The sequence below is a fragment of the Protopterus annectens genome, chromosome 7.part1, assembly GCF_019279795.1.
Source record: "Protopterus annectens isolate FY-2018-M chromosome 7.part1, PAN1.0, whole genome shotgun sequence".
Lineage (NCBI taxonomy): Eukaryota > Metazoa > Chordata > Ceratodontiformes > Protopteridae > Protopterus > Protopterus annectens.
Genome location: NC_056740.1, coordinates 532,438,659 through 532,454,445, shown reverse-complemented (window position 1 = coordinate 532,454,445; position 15,787 = coordinate 532,438,659). Strand labels below are relative to the sequence as shown.

At 41.9% G+C, this 15,787-nt stretch overlaps 1 protein-coding gene across 1 annotated transcript in view; it reads right to left on the bottom strand.

Moving 5' to 3' along the window:
• PRTG (protogenin) overlaps positions 1 to 15,787 on the bottom strand; it is a 627,066-nt gene that overhangs the window by 209,814 nt on the left and 401,465 nt on the right. Inside the window, exon 10 of the mRNA XM_044078520.1 lies at positions 225 to 530. Coding sequence (XP_043934455.1) covers positions 225 to 530 — 306 coding nt within the window. The remainder of the gene's footprint in view (positions 1 to 224; positions 531 to 15,787) is intronic.

Genomic DNA, 15,787 nt, shown 5'->3' with positions numbered 1-15,787 from the left:
GGTTTACGTGTTGTGTAGAATGTTTTCAATGAAATGGCTTTTCAGTCAAATTAACTTTCAGTCATTTGTACCCACTGTTTTTTCTTCAGTCAAAGCTACCTTCCATGAAATGATACAGAACGTGTACATACTTGCCCACATTTTTGTTGCTGTTCCAAGCGCACCCCATGTAAAGTTTCTTTATAAAATTAATCTCACAAATGACTATCTGTTCTCCACTGTACCTTTTGCATTGTTGGCCTTTGGTGTCTTGTGTGAAGTCCATGGAGAAGGTTCTCCCCAACCAACTCGCGTTGCTGCTGCAATGCGGACCAGATAAGTACTGTCAGGTTGCAGATGTTCAAGGAGGTGCTTATTCTGTGACCCTGGGAGCTCTAATGTGTGAATGGACCCTTCTGAACTGCTGCGGTAAAAGATGCGATAGGACACAATATGACCTCTTCGAAACTTAGTTGGGATTGGAAGCCAGGAAACCAACATGTCTGTTGGACTGCGACTTGTTAGACTTAGTTCAGGTGGTCTCAGTGGAACTAATGGAATGAGAAAATAAAGAAACACTGATTAAATACTTAGACAAACTGTTGTTACTTAAGTACTTATGGCCTACTATGCACAAGTTAACACATTTTTGGTCCAACTGCAAAAGACACAAAAAAAAGTTTGATGGTGAGAAAATAAATTCATAAGGGTTGTGAAAACAAAATAAACAAACCATTGTGGCAACTGCATTAAATATCTAAAATTCTGGATATCTACTTACTGACTGTGACAAAACATGCTGGATGTTCTGAGATTACTAAAAAGTAGTTTGGCTAACGATAGCCAAAAGCTGATTTATGGACAAAAAAGAACCAGTCAGGATTTGCACTGCACGACTGCGACCCTATTCCATTGGTAATCAATCCAGGATCACATTAACACTGGAGTAAAGAATCTGAGGAAGTGTTTGATAAACCTGTATTCAGGCAGGAACAGTCATTCAAAATTATTTAGTAGAACTGTACAATGAAGTAAAGAAACTGAACAACTGGTTCATAAGCTGACATTTAGGCAAAAGCAGTCAGTGAAAATCATTCAGGGGATTTAAACTTGGTAATCTACTACATTTCCAAGTGTTCTAGGAGAATCACATGACACAATATCAAATACAATCGCAAACATTTACAATCTAACCCAAGGACACCAGAAGACGGAGAGGGCAAAAGCTCTAGTCTGTTGAGCTTCAGTGCTGTTATGCCTTGTCACTCAAGCTCTGCCATAACAATTTAATAACCTATGCTCACTGCCCCCCCAGGACAATGTTCTCACTCCCCATCACATTCACCCAGTGCTGCTCTGTGCTTCTGCATTTCCCTACCTTACGTTAAATTCCTGCCTGTAAGAGATAATGCCTTATTTCACTTTATTTTATTTTACTTGTGTTTGTTTGCCAAGCTAACGAAAGGGCAATGGGGTAGAATCAGTGATTGCAAAGTCATCCCCAGTGAAACAGTCAGTCCACAGCATAATCCACTGGTTGCCATAATCAGCTGCAAGCAGTGGTCACAGAAGGCTCTAATGTCAACAGAGACCAGGCTGAAAACCTGAAAGTTGACTAGAGAGAAAGCACAACAGTTCAAAGAATTACTCAGGGCTCTAGCACCCCAAGAAGAAGTGGAAATAGGTGGAGTTGAAGAATGGCAATGCCTCAAAACAGCATTTGTGAGGAATATAGAACAGAACAGATATGTGGCTGAGCCAGGTATGGAGATAAGGTACATAAGGAACGCTGGTGGTGGAATGCAGACGTCCAGGAAGTCATCCAAGGAAAGAAGGAGTGCAGGAAAAAGTGGGAGATATGAAATTGATGAGGGAAAGGCAGTCCATACAGCCTACCTCGATCTGGCTAAGGCCTTCGATACAATACCCCACTCGGGTATCATTGAAAAACTCATCAGCTTAAATGTCAACCCATACATCACAAGATGGGTTGCAAGCTGGCTGAGTGACAGAACCCACAGGGTCAGAGTTGCTGGCGCCATGTCAGACTCAAAGCCTGTCACAAGTGGTGTCCCACAGGGCTCAGTCCTGGGCCCACTCTTGTTTGGCATCTACTTTTCCGAAGTACAAGCAAACACAGGAGGGTTATGGCTGACAAAGTTTGCAGATGACTGCAAACTGGGCGCCATAGTAGAAAACACATATGACACAGATATCCTTCAGAAGGGTCTCACAGAAACGGATAACTGGTGCCAGAGCCACGGCCTAAAGTTAAATGCCAAAAAATGCATAGTCATACCCTTCGGGAAAAACAAGGTTACCCCTAGCTACCAAATAGGTGGCAATCCACTGAGCACAGAAGAAGTTATCAGGGACCTGGGGACCCAGGTTGATAGTAGTCTGTCATTCGACACCCATGTAGCTAAAGTAGTTAGGAAGACCTTCCACATTGCCCACCTTATCATGAAGGGATTCTCATCTAGATCAAGGGAGGTCATAGTCTCCCTTTACTCATCACTCATCAGACCAATGATTGAGTACAATGCCCCATTCGGAATGTATCTGACCCGACACTTGCAGCAGCTGGAGAGGCCACAAAGTTCCTCACCAAAAGGATAAAGGGTCTCAAAAATCTGTCCTATGCTGCCCGACTGAAAGAACTCCAGCTCTATTCAGTCGCCACCGCTTGCTCAGAGGTGACCTTTGCCTAACATACAAGGCCATGTCAAACCCAGATTTGATGAATATGCTTCACCTCAAAAATCTAGATCCATCAGAGCCACAAGGGCGGAGACTTAAACCTTGACATGGCTATTAATAGGACGTGCTGGAGGGATAGATTCATCACCCAAAGACTCCCTATGCTGTGGAACAAAATCCCGGTACATGTGAGGCAGAGCACCTCGCTGGCCTTGTTCAAGAGAAATCTTGACCAATGGATGGGAGATCGCAGATATACCCCAGGGATTACCTCAGTGTCACTGCTCGACAGAGGCACAGCAAAATAATGGGTATAGTTCCCCATACTAAAGGGGTGGCGTAAGCCACAAAACGATGGGCTAGGCTTGTAAATGCCCTCGGGCAGATAGCCTAGTATGAACCTATGAACCTATGAACCTATGGAGCAGGCTAGGAAAGAATGGTTGGCTAACAAAGAAGCTAAGAAAGGAGTTACAATAGTAAAGAACAGGAGGCATTCTACTGGCTTCTGGAAAGTGACTCAGTAGGTGGCACAAAGAAACTATATCAGGTTGCAAGGAAAAGGCAGAAAGATAAAGAAGATAGTCAGACACCCTTCATAAGGGATGCCAACAACACCCTGCTCACCAGACCACAGGACAAGCTTCTAAATGAAGAGCCTCCACAGAAGCTGTATTACCCCAAAAACAGCCTACGATGAGAGAAGAAGAGGAGCCCACCCTGGAAGAAGAAAGAACAGCACTAAGGAAGATGAAGTCAGGGAAAGCAGCAGGCTCAGATGAGGTCACAGCAGATATGAACAAGATGCTGGATGAAACAGGGGAGAAACAGCTTCTGAAGGTACTCATAGCAGTGTGGAGAGAAAGGTGTTTCCCAGATCACTGGAGAATAAGCATACTCAAGCCAGTGTAGAAGAAAAAAAGGGACATCCACAACTGTCGGCAGTACAGAGGTATCAAACTCCTGTCACACTTCATGAAAGTTCTGGACAGGGTGATTGATAAACGGATATGCACAGTAGTAGAAAGTAAGATGGGAGATGAGCAGTTTGGATTCAGATCAGGATGCAACACAACTGACCCAATGTTTGCAGTGAGACAGACAGTTGAGAAGAATCTAGAGATGAGGAAAGAGTCCAACTGGGAATTCCTAGACTTGGAGAAAGCATATGACAAGGTTCCAAGAAAACTGATCTGGGCAGTACTGCAGTGTTTTGAAGTCCAAGAAACACTGGTAGAATTGCTGCAGGCTATATACAAGGACCCAATAACTCAAGTACGAACAGTGTTCTGTCTCACAGTGGGGCTCCCAGTGGCAGTGGGTGTACATCAGGCTTCAGCTCTGAGCCCACTGCTGTTCCTACTGGTGACAGACTACATTAGCAAACAGGTCGGGGGGGGGGGGGGACAGATCAAAAAAGTTGTTGTATCTACATGATGTGGCACTACAGGCAGACTCTGAGCAAGAACTTCAGCAAAGGATAGGGAAATCGATTGCGAAACTGAAGGTACATGGGATGAAAACAAGTACAGATTAGACAGTGACATCAAATTGGGGATAGCAAAAGAAGCTGAGAATTGAGACAGAAGGGAAGGCAGTGGAACAGGTTAAAGGCTTCAAGTATCTGGGAGGGGTGGTTGAGGAGAAAGGAAGATTGTATGAAGAGGTCAAAGCCAGAATCAGAGGGGCTGCAGCCAACTGGCATAGAGTGACAGGTGTAGTGTATGATAGAAGGATGCCAAAACTGAATAGTAAGGTGCTCAAAACAGTGGTGTGACTAGTACTACTGTATGGTACAGAAACCTGGGCAGTAAAGGCAGAGCAGATGAGGGAGCTACTGGTGGTGGAAATGAAGTGCCTGAGAAGGGTGGTAGAATGCACACTGTGGGACAGATGAAGAAATGAGGACATAAGAGCAGAAGCCAAAGTAGCTCCAATTATAGAAAAGATCAAACAGAACATATTATGGTGGTTTGGGCACATGCTCAGAAAAGCATAAGACAATCTGGTGAAGAAGATACCTTGTGACAGACAGGAAGAAGGTAAGAGGAAATGAGGGCATCCAGCAAACAGGTGGCTGGATTGTGTGAGAGAAGATCTGCAACAGACAGGCATGAGTGTTGAAGAAGGCAGGAGTGTAGCACTGAATCAAGAGAGATGGCAACAATTAACATGACACCCTGACCCCATGTTAGAAATGGGAAAAAGAGGCGGTTAATGATGATGGTGATTATGATGATGATGTTTACTGAGGTAGAGCACTGATCTCCATGTACTTTTTTTCTTACTCAGCCTAGGACCACTGATTGGTTAAGTGACTTGCTCATGGTCACACAGACATCTTGGTTACATACTTACAATCAAGTGCTAAAATGAATCTACCCTGCAATCTCACAGCTTTTTTCTGCTGTAAGCCACCATTATTAACATAGCCCAGCTATAAGAAGCTATACTTAATGAAGCATTCAACCCATTCCAACCAAAAAATTCCATAAAAACAGACCACCCCTGTCAAATGCTAAATAGTTCCATGTTCTCTTAAAACAGAAGACCGGGTTACTCTTAATTCTCCCAATGTTCTATATGTAACTGATGCTTAAATACATTACACACTACAGCTATAACCATTTTATTATTATAATTATTATTATTATTATTATTTTGTTGAACAAACAGATTACACAAAGCTTATTACCATGTTACAGGGAATCATGAACACACTGACCCACTATTATAAGTTACACAGTTGAGCTTCCCACTCTTAGGGAAACCACAAGGGTCAAGTCACCAAAGTCAAATAGAACAGCCTGTGACCTGAGGTGGAATGTACCCTGAATGGGCAGAAATGTGGGCAGAAAAACTAAAGCCTAAGAAAATCATACCTGGAAGCATCTGCTCCTCTCAGAAAGGTGGCCTCCACTTCCAACAACATTATTGCTTAATACACTTAAAACTCTGTGAATACAAGTTATACTCCGGTGATGAGACTTTTAGCATACAGTAGCCTGCTAATCCCTAACTCAAGAGAAACTCCTCCAGCAACTATTCAACTCACTAATCAAAACAACATACCTTGTCTTTATAAAGTACAGTTGTGTAAAACCTTACCATAACAGTAGATGTCCTTCTCTTCACTGTTGCAGTATTCTTAATATGAGGGTTCTCCTGCCAAGGGTGGCCCAAAGTCTGGTCAGTATACCAAAGCCTTTAGGTTGTTAACAAGGGTCTATATTAGAAGCCAGAAGATCCATTTGAGCGAATCAGAAAACAGTGACACATATTGCACGAACTACGGTAACGTTAACGTCCAATACCGTGAAACTCGAAATGTCGAATTGTCATGGTTGGCACGTCTGCGGTATAGCTCCGTAAGGTAAGTGTGTGATAGTTACAGACCTAAGAGTTAGGGTGCGGGTTAAGGTAAGTGCATAGATAGGTAATGTATGTAAGGTTTAGTGTAGGGTTAGAAGTAGGGTTTTGTTAAGTGTATGTGTGTGGATTATTTGTTTTGTTTGGGTATATGTCTGTAGAGTAAGTGTGCGACAGTTACGGACCTTAGGGTTAGGCTGTGGGTTAAGGTAAGTGCATAGATAGTAATGTATGTAAGGTTTAGTGTAGGGTTAGTAGTAGGGTTTGGTTAGTGTATGTATGTGTTTTATTTATTATGTTTGGGTACGTAGTATGTAGCACGCAGTGGAGTTGGCCAACTATGATGATTCAAGATTTTAAATTTTGCGGTTTAGGGGGTTTGGCATATTTGTGGTTCGGGCTATATATGTCGCTGTTGTGGTATTTGCTCAAATGGATTTTCGGTTTTATAATATAGACCCGTTAACAATACCCCATACATCACATATATGCTCCCTGCCTAAGGTATAGGGCATAAAGGTGACATCTGGATGTATCATCCTCAGAACTGAGAGCCTCAGGAGGAACGTCAGCCCTAGGATACCAGAGGGTGACATACACATCCAGAGGGACAAAAGAACAGGGGGAGGAGGGAGGGAGTGATTACTACAACAGTGAAGAGAAGGACATCTACTGTCATGGTAAGATTTTACACAACTGTACTATGTCCTTCCATTTCACTGTTGTAGTTCTCTTATCATGAGGGAGAGTGTGAAAGCACAGGAAGAAGACAGGGGGAGGAGGAAGGACGATCAGAGCCTTCTAGGAACCCATGAAGAATGGACCTAGTAGAACCTGCTCTAGCTCTGGATATGACACTCAACTTGTAATGCTTGGTAAAGGTATGCACTGAAGACCAGGTAGCTGCCTCAAGGATACAATTAGTATTGAACCCCTTGAAGAAAGCACAAAAAGAAGCCACAGCCCTAGTACAGTGAATCTTAACCACAGGTTCATAGGTGTGTACTAGGTTAATGGCCCTGGAGCCTTTACAAGCCTAGCCCAAAAAAACCTGCCCAGGCACCATGCCACCCGATGCGCCCATATCCAGTAGTGCAACTAGACTGATCCCTGGAGTGAACTTTCTGTTATCCATCCACTCGTCAAGATTTCTCTTGAAGAGGGCCAGTGAGGTGCTCTGCTTGACATGAATGGGAAGCCTATTCCAGAGTATGGGCAGTCTTTGGGAGATGAACCTGTCCCTCCAGCATGTTCTGTTAATTGTGGTAATGAGGTTGTGATCTCTGGAGCATGTGACACGGGGGGGGATTGGGATTTCTTTTGGTGTAGAATTTCAAGTAGGGCTGGGTCGGACATCGCTTTGTATGTCAAGCAGATATCACCTCTAAGTAGATGATAAGAGACTGAGAACAGCTGAAGTTTCTTGAGTCTATCCATGTAGGACATGTGTTTAAGGCCTAGGATTCTTACCATGATAAGAATAACAAAAAGAAATGGCTTTAGAAATCCAAGAGGAAATAGTCTGCTTGGAAACTGCCAAACCTAATGATCTAGGATGAAAAGAAACAAAAAGCTGATCAGATTTTTTGAAAATCTTTAGTTTTGTCCAAACAAAATCTGAGTTCTCTATGCACATCCAAAGTAGCAGATTGTGGAGAAGGGAAAAAGTGGGCAAATTAATACACTGATTAAGACACAACTCATTCACCACCTTAGGCATAAAAGAAGGACTGGTACAGAGACACTCTGTCCTTATGAAAAACTAAAAAAGGAGGAACAGAGGGCTTGAATCTCAGACACCAATCTGGCAGAAGTAAGGCTAACAAAAGAACAGTCTTCCAAGAACAATGCTGTAAGGAAGCTGAAGCTGCAGGATAAAAAGAAGCCTAACACAATTTCTCCAAAACATAATTAAGATCCCCGGAAGGAGGGACAGGCTTCCTGGGAGGTCTAATGTGAAGTACACCTTTAGGAAACTGTTTGGTCTCGAACCTAGAGGCCAAAAGATGATCTAAAGGCAGAGAAGCAGAAGTAGCTGAGAGGTGGGCTTTAATAGAAGAATATATCAACTCAGCACTGAGAAAGTCACACAAGTAAGAGAGAACCAAAGGGACATCCACAGTAAGTGGGTCCAGGTTATGAGAAAGACACCAAACAGAAAACCTCTTCCATTTGGACAAATAGTATTTCCTAGTAGTGGGTTTTCAGGACTCCAGAACCTGAAGCACATCCTCAGGAAAAAAAGGTGCCTAAAGGGAATCAAAATCCTATCACCAACAGTGTCAGTTAAGGAGGGGACAGATGGGGATGGATAAGAGATCCCTTCTCTTGTGTGAGAAGATCCACTCTGTGAGGTAACTTGTGATGACTGCCATTGGCTAAGTACAAAAGAAGAGGGAACCAATGCTGTCTGGGTCAAAATGGAGTCACCAGCAAGATTTTGGAAGCAACCTGTTTTACCCTGCCCAGGACTTTTGGAATGAGAGGAAGAGGAGGAAAGGCATAAAGAAAAAGGTAGGGCGTCCACCTTCCAGGCCAGAGGACATGGGAGTCCTAGCACAAAATTGAGGAAGCTGCCTGTTCAGAAAAGAAGAAAAGAGATCTACTTGAGGAATACCCCACTGGTGGACAATGTCCTGAGACACAACCCTGTGAAGCATCCAACAGTGAGATTGAGTTACAGACCTGTTCACCAAGTCTGCCGCAAAATTCTGACTTGAAGAAATGTATACCACGTCAAGTGTGACTTGCTACTGAACCACTAGCTCTCAAACTTGGACTGCCAACCTGCAAAGTAGAAAGGACCTTTTACCCCCTTGTTTGTTGACATACCACATAACGGCAGTGCTGTCTGTAAAAATCTTTAGGGTCCCTGGAGAAAACAAGAGGATGGAAAGCAGTTAGGGCCAACAGAAGAGCTCTCATCTCCTTGAGATTGATGTGCTCTTTCTGTTGCTCAGGAGACCAAAGGCCTTGCACCTTTAGGTTTCTGAGGGAAGTCCCCAGCCCCTGTCTGAGGCATCTGTGAACAGCTCCTGAGAGGGAAGGGGATTGAAAGGGAAGCCCTGGATTCAAAGTCAGTTGGTGAATGCATCACTGAAATTCCAACTTTTGACTTTGAAGAACAGGAATTGGAAACTCTTGAGGATGAGCATGCTGAAGCCAGTTTGAATTTAGGTACCACTGAAGTTTGGTGAAGGGAAGCATAGGGATGATGGATGCCGTGAATCCCAGAGCCCTAAAAATTCCTTGGATGAAATCAACTCCAGAGGAAGAAGGGACTGAAAAATGGAAATTAGAGTCAGGAACAGTCTGGATCCTGCATCCCAGGAAAACATGAACCCATGACAGGAACAGGAAGGACTAGGCTTTGTAACAAAGCAATGATCCACTGATGGTGCTGTAAACGTATCTCTGGAGAGGAGGCTTGAATAAGCAGGTCATCTAAATAAAGAAAGACTTGAATGCTTTTGAAACTGCAAAAACCAATCACAGGAGCTAGGCATTTGGTGAATACTCTTGAGGCAGTAGAGAGGCCAAAGGGCAAAGCAGAGAACTGAAAATGACAGGAAGCAACAGAGAAACATAAAAAACAATTCCTGAAAATGGGATGAATATATGAAGGTAAGCACCCTTGAGATCCAGAGAAATTATAAAAGCCTGAGGAAGTGGTAGAAGGAATAAAGTCTGAAGTGATAACATTTGAAAGGAAGCAACCTTCAGAAAAGTATTCAGGTGAGAAAGATCCAGAATGGGGTCTCCAAGTGCCATCTTTCCTGGGGACCAGGAACATTTTGGAATAAATCCCCTTCCCCCTTTGAGCAGCTGGAACCTCTTGAATAGTTCCCTGAATCTAAAGACCCTGAAGCATCTCTGGAAAGAAGCTTAACTGGTCTTGAGGTGGTTGAGGAATGCCCAAGAAGGGGGGGAAGAGCTTTCCAAACCATGAAATACCCTTGCCGAATGATGAGAAGAATCCAGGAATCCTGGGTTATCTTTAACCAGACAGGAAGAGATAGAGAAAGACAATGTGAGAGAGGAATGTGGCTGGGAAGAATTGGGTAATCAGACAGCACCTGGTTTATCAGGAAAGAAAGGCTTCTGAGCAGGAGGTGTCTGTATAGGCTTAGCAGGGGGAGCCCCTCTACCACCCTTCTTGCTTTTAGGAGGAGGATGAGACTGCCTTCTAACAAAGGCCAGTTTATTAGGATACTTACTTGGGAACTTTGGCTCCGGAGAAACAAAAATATGTTTCAAATCCTGTAAACTCCTTGCCTTTCTCCTGCAGGGACTTGCACAAATAAGCAGCAGCAGCACCAAGTAAACATTTGTTGTCCAGAGGAGCATCCATCAACTTTGCCTTCATATCATCAAGCAGAGATTAAAGCTGTAGACAAGAATATCTCCTCAAAACAGAACCTGAAGCAGCAGCCCTAGAGGAAGCAATTGCTGCATCATAACTGCAGTTCATGGAATGGTGAGCTACCTGTGAAAAAGCCCAACAGAGACAAGGCAGAAGTATTTCCCTCAGAACCAGGAAAGTCAGAAATAACCTAGCAAGCCTGAGAAAGGAGAGCTAAAACATATCTGGGCATATGAGTCTGATAATTAACACCCCGAAAGGCTAGGGTAGCTGAATGTTAAATCTTTTTATCCAGCCTTTCCATACTCCTGCTCTGTTTATCAGAAGGAAAAAGCTTGGTAGAAGGCATGTCAGATGCCACAGAGACCACAAAGGGTCAGCAGATGGACACTTATAAAGGAATTTGCAGTCATTAAGCACTAAGAGGCTAAGAGTTTGCGTCCTGAGATGCAGAAGAAAAGGCATCCAGTAAAGCAGCCAAAACAGGAGGAACAGCGGAGTGTCTAGGAAACTCCATTTGAAGGAGTTCAAAACATCAACACTACACTTCAGACAATTGGGAACAATTCCATTTAAAGTATTCCATCATCCTTGCAATAACATTCCCAAAGAAAATCTCCTCATAAGGAGATTCAGGACTAGCAAACTCCTCTTCCTCAGAGCCATAATCCAAAGGAGAAGGAATCTGGGTAGAATAGGCCAGGGAATCCTCATCAGAACCCCCTTCTTCATCACAGGGATCCTGATTCCTAGATCTCTTGCAGGGAGAAGATGACCAAGAAGGAGCTGGGACAGAGACCCCCCTAAGGAGGCTAAAAGGCCACAAGAGCATTCAACATACCCTGTGTAAAATTCTGCCATTCACTTTCAGGGTCCTTAGGAGTAGAAGGAACATGTTTTGTCTTTTGCTTCTTGTTTAAAGGGACATCTGCCTTATGAAATGTAGAAGGCCCCAATGCCGGCCTACATTCAATAACTGTACTTGGGACTTCTTCCTTCACCAGTATCTGAGGAACTGCCCTAGGCCCTTTGGTGATAATCAGCCGTGGTGCCCATGAACATCCAAAGTGGACATCTGCAAGGCCTCCGAGGACATGCTAGAAGCCGGATCCATGCCAGCCTCTGAAGCAGTCTTGGCAGAGGACTCCAACCCAGAAACTGGATGACCTTCTGAGCTTTCACCAGCCTCGACAGATATGTCCAGTGGAAGAGGCACATCCAAAGAATCCAACCTGACTTTTTTGGCCTTCTTCTTCGAAGACAGCTGACCCTCGGGCCGGGAAGTACCTTCCTTAGTGTCTTTCGCTAAAGGCTTTAGATGCTGGTTTTCAAGGTAGATAGCGAGGGATGAAAGATGACTACATAAGGTCTTTGGAACAAAAGTCATACAGGACATATGGTCGTAAGAAGCACCTAAACAAAACAAGCACTGCTTGTGGCAGTCTTTATGGGAAATCTGTCTCCTACATTGTCATTCCCCTTTCTGAATGACATGAAACCTCACAACAACACAATGCTAAAAACAAAAAAGGATAAGCAAAAATCCCCAATGGGGCACTTACGTGAACAGTTAGGTAAATCAGCAGTGACTTAAGTGATCAGACCGATGGTCAAAGATGGCATTCGGACTGGTGGCAAAGTTCTGAGGATGATGCATCCGGATATCACCTTTATACCCTATGCCTTGCACAGGGAACATACGTGTAATGTACAGCATATCATTAACAACCTAAAGGCTTTGGTATACTGGTCGGCCATCAGGCTCCCCTTGGCAGGGGATCACTCATGTTAAGAATACTGCAACAGTGAAATGGAAGGACAGCTGTCCATACAATGCAGATGCAGAGTTCCCACCCCACTGCATAAAGCAACAATTGCACAAAATGCACTAACAAAACAAGATCGTCACTAGTCATACATCACACTCACAAACCAGATTATAATCATAATAGACAGGCCACTGTGACAAAGGGACCATGCTATTGGAGTCCTGTTCACACTGTATTCATCTCTGATAAAACAGTGCAACACAAGTTTTAGAAATAAAAGGCAACACACCATCATGCATATCAAAAATAATTAAAAAAAATGACAATTAACAACAAAGCTGGGAAAATATGTAGAATATAAGGGCTTTCAAAAAATGGAGATACACCTTCAACAAGTAGAAGGACACAATGACCAAGTGACAAAAAAGTTGTGCTGACAGCAACTTCAGAAAGAGACAGGAATCCCCATAAAATGTTGTAGGCTGTCCAGAATTTAATTTACATCTCCCTCTGTGAAAATAGGTGCTATCCAAACAAACACTTCCAGACAGCCAACATCCTAGTTTTGATCCTGATAACATTATCTCCCCACCTGGAACTCATTTAAGTGATTTAACTTCGTCGAAGTTTAAATTTCCACACACAATAAAAAGCAGCTGAGGAGCCACAAGCTGTTCCACTGAAGCAAATGAAACAAGGCAACAAGATGACCACACAAATTCCTGGTTTATTCAACACTCAATACAAGATAACCAAACACACTGTTGACAGTTGACATTTTTAACCTAGGTTTCGTCCACTTAGTCTGGACTTCATCAGAACAATGAAACTCCCTGAGGATGACGATTTAAATACCCACCCAATACATCAACACATTAAAAAAAATCATTAAAAAAACAATAATTCCATAATTACTACTTAAAATAACAGTACTGAATTTATACAAGTACTATATACCCAATACAATTAACCTATTTCTCCTCTGAAAATATCAAATAAAAACTCATGAAACAATTTTTAAAAAAAACATATTGATATATGTGTGCATGTGCTAAAAAACACATAAGCTTAAAATACTATAACATATATTATATATTAACACCAATAACAATAACAGTTGTGCACTACCTCCTACCTAAAATATGTCTTAATTTTAAAATAGGGGCTATGCTAATACTATCATTGATACCAGGGTAATTTAATGCATCCAACCTTAGTTGCCATTGTAATTCACATATATCCAAATGGACATCTAATACTTTACCCTGGATATCTTTTTTGATTTGTTGGATGACACAAAATTTAAAACTATGCTCTGCATATTCAACAATATGCCTTGCCATTGCATTGGTATTCATAGAATGCCTAATGTCCAACACATGTTCCTTACGTCTTTCCCTATATTGCCTTAAGGTTTTTCCCACATAAAACGTGGGACATGCTGTGCATTTCATCAAATACACCACATTTGGGCATGACAGTCGTAGTGTCCCCTAATCGGGATAAAACAATTGTTCACTATTATACCCCTACCTGTTTCCATTACATATTTACATGTTGTGCATTTCCCACATTTGAAATTACCAATCCTTCTCCCACCACTTGGTTGTATATAATGTATACTTTTTTCTAAAATATCCTTAAAAGATTTGTCCCTTTGGAACACAAAATTGGGCATACCACCCATCTTTTTTGCTATACCTTTAACAACTGTAACAAACCCCAGTTTTTCCTCACCACCCACTTAAACCAATCAACATTCTGGTTGAAGGTGGTGACAAACATTAACCTATCAACCTGCTTTGGCAAACTAATTTTCTCATTTTGATTGATCAAATTGTCTACATCATTGCCGAAACCACCAGTTAAAATGGCCTTATAAGTACCATTTTCTCTTTTACACATCCTTAATACTAACATAAAATTTCAGGGTAACCCCTTCTAAGAAACATCCCAATAATAAAATCCAACTCATCAATAAACTCTTTTTCATCACTTACCATCCTGGCCGCCCTCACCATTTGACCCTTAACAATAGATTTTTTCTGATGAGGGTGCCAGCTATCGTAATCTAAATATGAGTTGGAAAAGGTTATTTTCCTGTATATACTGGATCTCATACACTTCAGTTCTCTGTCTATTCTTAATTTAGCATCCAGATAGGGAATTAAATCTGCACTATACTCATGGGTAAATTTTTAAAAATCCACGGTGTTATTAATATAATCCACAAATAACTTAAGCTGTTCCCTATCATCTTCCCAAACAATAAAAATATCGTCCAAGAAGCGTGTATATAGCCTGATATATTTGCTAAAGGCACTGGAAAAAACATACTCCTGCTCTCAGAAGGTCATTATATAATTAGCATAAATGGGGGCACAAGCATTCCCCATAGCCACTCCAGTGACTTGTTTATAAAAATGTCCTTCAAAATACAGGAAGTTGTTAAACAATACTGCTTCCATCAGTGTAACAAATGCATTCACTTGGTCTTGATTATACAATCCCGTTTTTGTCAGTTGACTTTCCAACCAAGTTAATCCAATCTCATGAGGGATAACCAAAAAGAGATTACATACATCTATAGTAAGAAGCAAAGTATCTTCAGTGATGGATAACATATTTAACTTCTCCAAAAAATTCCAGGAATCTTTTGTTATATATGTGAAGGCTTCTAAACCTCTTTGCATATAATGATCCAAAAACTGACTGATGAAACATGTTTTACTTCTTTTCCCATCAACTATAGGTCTGAATTTAACATTATCCAGGCCTTTATGTAATTTTGGGATTCCAAATATTCCACTAATCACTGGGTTAGAATTTCTCAAAAACTCTCTCTCTGCCTCAGTAATCTGTCCCTGAAACAACACGTCATCTATCAACAGATCAATGTTTTGATGAGCCACATTAATTTCATTGATGCTACTTTATACATAATTATCCTCCATGAGCATACCCATCATGCAGTCAATATAATCACTCCTATCAATGACCACTGCCCCATTGCCTTTATCATTTTATCTGTATTTCTCTATTATCAGCTAATTCTTTTAATAAAAAATATTCATTACTTGACAAGTTACTAAAGTTATTTCCCACTGACCTCTTAAAATGTTCCCTCAAATCTAGCTCACAAGCTTTTTCAAAAAGTGCTATCATTTGATTAGTAGGGGGGTTAAACTTACTAGGTTTTACCAAAGATTTTAAATTTTGATTGGCCCCTATCTCTGGAAACCACAATTTAATCAGAATCAATATGCTTTACTAATAATTGTACGAATGACAAGCTGTCGGCACATATGTTGCCGAAAATCAGATTGTCTTTTGCACAATGTCAAGTGCATGAGGCAGTCGAACACACTTATGCGAATACAGTAGTGCATTCGCATAACTGTTCGACAAACTGTATCAGAGATCGCGGTACAGTAGGGAGTGAAAATTCATCCATATCCCCACTGTAGTGCGATCTCAGAGTTGGAATATATTATTAGCAGGGGGTGGGGGGTGCAGGGGGGCTTGCCCCCCTTGCAAAAACATGATATATCATATAGGAGTTTGATTTACATCAGCTCCTATACAGATATCACATGATGTTTTTGGT